This window comes from Benincasa hispida, chromosome 6 (genome assembly GCF_009727055.1).
Source record: "Benincasa hispida cultivar B227 chromosome 6, ASM972705v1, whole genome shotgun sequence".
Lineage (NCBI taxonomy): Eukaryota > Viridiplantae > Streptophyta > Magnoliopsida > Cucurbitales > Cucurbitaceae > Benincasa > Benincasa hispida.
Genome location: NC_052354.1, coordinates 5,424,529 through 5,430,467, shown reverse-complemented (window position 1 = coordinate 5,430,467; position 5,939 = coordinate 5,424,529). Strand labels below are relative to the sequence as shown.

The following is a 5,939-nucleotide window of genomic DNA, read 5'->3' as shown; positions in this document are numbered from 1 at the left end:
ATTATTGGAAGAAGCAATTAGTGATAGCCACTCACTGACTTCAAATTGAAGAAAAAGTTGCACAAAAACTGAATGGATTTTTTGAGTCCTTTAGTGGGTTGAGCGAAAATATGATATAGATTGGTCTTTTAGTCTTTTTCAATATATATGCCTATTTTTGTGCTATATTTGTAATTTTATTTTTTCCTTTTCATTATATGCTATTACTTTGGGTTTGATTATCATTTGTGCAATCACTTATTGTTCGACTGTGTATACATTTATACAACCTAAAGTGTGGTCTTCATTGCATCGTAAGATAAAAGCTTCTGTTGTATGCATTTTGAGCTGTTCAAGATGTTGACAGACCAGAAACCACATGCAAAATTCTAGAGCAACCAAACCAACCACAAAACGTGCCTACAACAACAACAACAATGAGCAAAATCACAACAATAACAAATAGGATCTTCACTACTGGATTAACATATCTCTTGACCAATCTTTTGGCTTTCACCTTCCAGCAACTTTCATAATAGTAATTGATGTCTTTAACGATTTGAAGCTCAGCCATGTTCATGATTCTACAAGACTTATATCTCTGCTGATGAAGCTCCAACACATTTCTTAGCCCACTAAACAGTTTCACTACCTCTTCTTCACTGCCTGAATGGCTCTCAATAATTCTTTCTTGCTTCAATATCTTGACATCATTGGCTGTGGTTATCAACCCGCTCATCAATGCTACATAATATCCAAACCATGGCGGGTTTAGATTAGTTGCTGCTTCAAATGCAACCAAATTTCTGAAAACTACTTCGGCGAAGTCGTTAATGGTGATCGTTGGCAACTCTAAACAAACTTTTCTGGGTTCTTGTTTGAACCTAGTTAAAGAATATGAATAAACGATTAAATATGTGAACCCTTCGACCAACTTAGATAGTTGATTGAGTTCTTTACTATGATTTCTTGACATATATAAAGGTTATTTTGCAGAGAGATTCATTCTAGAAATATGTAAAAGGTTATGTAATTTTTTTAGAAAGAACTATTTCGTAGGTCATTAACTAGGATTCTCTTGCAAAAAAAAATAAAGAACTAGAATTCTGTAGAAACTTTTGTTGACACCTGTGCCAAATCACTCAATAGAAGAAACTCCTTTATTTATTTATTTATGTTCTCTCTTTCCATTCTAAACTCAAGCCTAAATTTCCTTCCTTGCCTCCAACAGTAGTAACCTATAGAGTTATAAGCCAAGATGAGAATAATTCACTTAGGCAGAAAACCTAAACTCTCGACCATGAGGAGGTTTGCATCCCCCATTGAACAAAGAAGAAAAAACTATTGATTTATACTTTCGAGTTTTGTGGTGATTTAACGAGCCTGATGCTATTATGAAAATTTAGGTAGTTGCCTTGTAACTTCGCTCCAAACCTTCGAAGTTCTGCGTTGGACGAGATAAAATCTTACTTTGATATAAAACCTAAACTCTTGACTAAGAGGTCGGAGATTTGAATCTCCCGTTGAACTAAAAGAAAAAACTATTGATTTAGGATGTGCATTTGTTTAACTTTTCAAGTATTTAATTTTGAAAATAAGTCATTTTAGAAAAAAAAAATTGAGGTATTTGACAACCACTCGAAGTAACGTTTGAAATACTTCTAACGTGTATTTTAAATAATTTTTATCAAAATAGTTTAAATAATAATGATTTATTTAAAAAACACTTTGAATAATAATTATTTTTTAAAAAAAATATTTTTTTCTCTAATCAATTCAAACCAACCTTTATACTTTTTGAGTTGAGTGGTGATTTAACTAACCTGATGCTGTCATAAAAGTCTAGGCAGTTGCCTTGTAACTGCACTCCAACCTTTCGAAGTTCCATGGCGGACGGGATTAATGGCGGGCTGTTCATGTCCTGGTCTGTTGAAGAAGATGATGACCCAGCTCTCCCAAGCAAACCAAACAAGGTTTGAATCAAACCCACGGCTTCACTCAGCTGCTGTAAGAAGGCAATTTGAAGAACAGAGGCCAAAACATTTAACAGTTCAACACCCAAAGAAGCAGAACATAATGCCATTCCAACTGGACGTTCAGGGCTAGAACTTGTATCCATAATCAAAAGATACAAAAAGTGAAGCAAATGATGAGATTGTTCAAGAATTTGGGATAAATCAGTATATCCCCTGTAAACCATGAATTCAGGGATGTCATGAGGAGGGAGTCGCTTGAGAGACACAACATCACAAAATTTGAAGAACAAAAGATCCAATTTGTTGCCATAATTGTCTGGTAAAATGTTTTTGAGAACAAGAAGTGGAATTTGATTCTCAAGCATAAGGATATCTTTGATAATCTCATCTTGGGTCATCAAATTTCCCTCAATTAGACAAGAATACAACTTTTGATCAACAAAGGAAGGAAATGGAGAAGGAAGAACTAGATCAGGACGCAATCTTCTGAGCTCATCTTTTTCATTGTTGGAAATTGGTAGCAGGTGAATTAAGAACAACCCATCTAGGAGCATAATCCAGGCCAAGGCCTCAGGTCCAATTTCAAGAAAGCTATCAAAACAAGATCGGATTTTGATGTCTAATTGCTCGAGTTGGTGAACAATTTGGTTGAGTTGAGGAAGTTGGAATGAGTCTATTGCGTTGATTGCGTTGTGGAGCTTGTGTAATTCAATGTGGTAGAGGTCATTTCTGAAATGGTGGTAAGGACCAAAAGCAATGCAGTGAGGGAAGTATAGATGTGGATTGTTGTTGGTGATGGTATGGGGCAGCTTAAAGATGGAAGTGGGAGTTTGTAAGGCTGTTTGAAGGTTATTTGGTTCAATAAGTTGAGTGATTTGAAGAAGCCACTGGGTTTCATGGAGATTTTTGTGAAGTTGATTGGAATTGGAGGCCATTGTGAGTGAAGTGAAGATGTATTGAATTTACAATTGAGATAGCAGAGAAGAGATAAAGAGGACAGGAAGCTATCTCTCTCAACCATAAATTTCATGCATTAATTACTTTGTCCCATTACCTGGCTCAGGACTTGGGGATTCAAACCAAAAGAAATATCTATAAATGTACAGTAATAAAATATCTATCTATATATATATTTTCATTATGGCCGCTTTGTGACAATTGAATTATACTCATTTTGACAATTTAAATCCACTTTATTATATAATCTTCCCACTTTTTTTAAATTGAGAATCATGTCATGAAGTAATCCTTTCCAAGTTGTCAAAATGAGTTTAGCTTAATGATACTGACATGTTAGGTGGGAGGTTCAGTCCTCCACCCCATAATTGTTATACTAAAAAAAAAATTCTTTTCGAAGTTGTATTTATTGTTAAGGCATATTTAATAATTATCTATATACTGTTGGATAAGTATTTGATTTTTAAAAGTTAAATTTATAAATATTACCTTTGCCATAAAAATTTTTCGACTTAGGTTTATTATTGTTGTTTCTAGTTGGATTCACAACTTTTACAAGATAGTATCACTATCTCTATCTCTCAAAACTCTATGTTTGACTTTACAAATGAACTTGTGGGTTTTTATGAAAAGAGTGCAGAGTTGTTTAGATTGATTACTGTTACCAATCCAAACCACCCTAGCTAAACTGTATGAAAATATGTTTTGATAGCAAGGAGACTTGTTTGTTCTAGGGTGTTAAAAAACTTGTTCAAGGATTTAAGTATTGTTTAGATTTTTTATGGATACTGTGGATTGATTATTTTTTAATGTTATTGTGCTTTTCTACTGAATGATTATCAATGCATGCTAAGTTAAAATTTCAATTCGATAGATTGTATGAATTTTGGATCATTGTTAAGCTACTATAAAAATAGTTAGGTTGATAATGAAAATTGATTATGACTTTGCTTAATGTCATGCTTTTTAATTTTATTTCAATAGATTAGTAATCAATTAGGATTGTATGAAAAAAGATTCACTACAACAATATGGACATTCTGACACATGAACATTAGCAAATTTGGAGAGAAGAAAAAAAATAGCCATTAAAATAAAAAACACGTGTTTCTGGTAGGAAAAAAAAATGGAGTTTTTCAGAGTTTTTGAAATTTATGACAGTTTTTTTGTGTCATTTATCCGTGGCTAAAAGAAGTCATTATATATAGGAAAATGAAAAAAATGTGCGATTTTGGTGGAAAAATACGAATCAATTTGAATTTTTCAACTATCATGAAAGTTTTTTCATGTCACCAATTTATGACTAGAACTAACTGTCGCTAAAGAGTGATATTCTTTAGAGTCATTAAATTGAAAAAATAAAAATTGGGTTTTGAGGGGAAAAAAAAAAGAATTTTGAATTTTTAGATATCTATGATTGTTTTTTAGTGTTATGTATATATGACTTGAATTGATTATCAATAAAGAGCCATGGACAAGAAAACTAGTTAACATATTATGTTAATTATTTAAAATAGAAAAATATTAAAAGCGCTTAGTAAATTTTAATCTTAATATTAAATTTGTGTAATTTAATTATATGAGCCAAAGTAGACTGATAGCTCTTTTTTAAGAGCTATAAATCCTAGCTTAACTTAAGCTCGTTAGTAGATTTTTAATGTTAATTATCATATTTTGTAAGTATCGAGCAACCAAGAGGTAGAATCGAGCATTTGGAGCCAAATGGGGTTAATTTGAAGGAATTTGGATCCATTTGAGCATCCAGGCTTCAAAGGAGTAAAAATGACCATACTGCTCCTAACATGAGCGTTGCAACGCTCATCAATCCTCCAGCTCAACTGCAGTCCAACGATAAAAGGTAGTAGCTGCCGATACAGGGTAGCTTTATGCTATCCCTATGAAGGAATGAAATATCATGCAACGGAAGACTTTAGAATCAATAAGCACTTAAACTACATTTAATTTGAGTCTTAAGCATGTTGTTCATATGATATTCAGAAGAGGGTTTGAAACACATATTACCTTTGAAGATTTTCTTCACAAATTCAGCTGAAATCCACCAAGTTAGAGCTTAAAACATCAAGAGGACTACCACCGGGATCTTCTCTACTATTCTCAAGCTGGAAGGTGTGGTGGAAACACTAAATCAAGTTGAATTGATGAAGAACAAATGAGGGGTATGTAGGGTTTTTAGGTTATCACTTCAACAAGTATAACTCAGATTGCATAATGAACTCCATGCATAGAGCTTCTATATAAGTAGAATTCATGGAAATATATAGGGTTGCATGGTGGATAGCTTCAGCTTGAAGATTATTACAAGAAGGTATTGGATTTTGTCGATAATCCATCAAGAAGTGGTTAGTGGATTTTTCTAAAAAATTGGAAAAATCCATAACTTAAAATGATTTCAAAAATCATTTTTTTTAATTTTTTTCATTTTATTTTTATATTAGTTTTATAAAATTAATTAAAAAAACAATTAATTTAAATAAAACTAACTTTAATTGATTTAAAAAAATATTAATTTAATATCTAAATATTAAATTAATAAAATATCAATATTACCAATAAATCAATTTTTATTTAAATCATAATTTAAATATTAATTGATTTTCCAATTTCGTTTAATTTAATTTGTATCATATACAATCAATCGAAAAACCCCTAAAATTTGATTTCGAAACTTTCAAATTCATAACTCTAATTTCATACATCAATACTCAATTCGTTATTCCAATTTAATGAGCCAGTAAACGGACCTAATGGACCTACAGATCATGAGCTCCAACGATCTGTAATTAATTAGTTAAAACTCTTTAATCGAATTAATTACTATTCATTAACTATCAAGACACACCACTATAGCTCGATAGTTGCACTCTTCTCACTATAGATATATTTCGATCCATATAAACCGTAATCAGTAAGTCGATCCTTCACAGGTCATTCGTAATTACAGCTGGGTCAAAATTATCGTTTTACCCCTATAAATACATCTTATTCCTTAAGTTCCCGTTGACCCCC

The 5,939-nt window shown here is 32.0% G+C and overlaps 1 protein-coding gene across 1 annotated transcript; it reads right to left on the bottom strand.

Moving 5' to 3' along the window:
- Positions 1 to 263: 263 nt before the first annotated feature.
- On the bottom strand, positions 264 to 2,949 carry LOC120079419 (putative UPF0481 protein At3g02645). The gene is made up of 2 exons (XM_039033591.1): positions 1,803 to 2,949; positions 264 to 863 (listed from the first exon to the last, which is right to left on the bottom strand). The coding sequence occupies exons 1-2, from the start codon at positions 2,888 to 2,890 to the stop codon at positions 332 to 334; spliced, it is 1,620 nt and encodes a 539-aa protein (XP_038889519.1). The 5' UTR covers positions 2,891 to 2,949; the 3' UTR covers positions 264 to 331.
- Positions 2,950 to 5,939: the final 2,990 nt, after the last annotated feature.

Coding starts and splice junctions, on each gene's coding strand:
- LOC120079419 (XM_039033591.1), bottom strand. CDS start 2,890: ATGGCCTCCAATTCCAATCAACTTCACAAAAATCTCCATGAAACCCAG. Junction 864..1,802: donor GACTTTTATGACAGCATCAG/GTTAGTTAAATC, acceptor TTCTTTAACTAG/GTTCAAACAAGAACCCAGAA.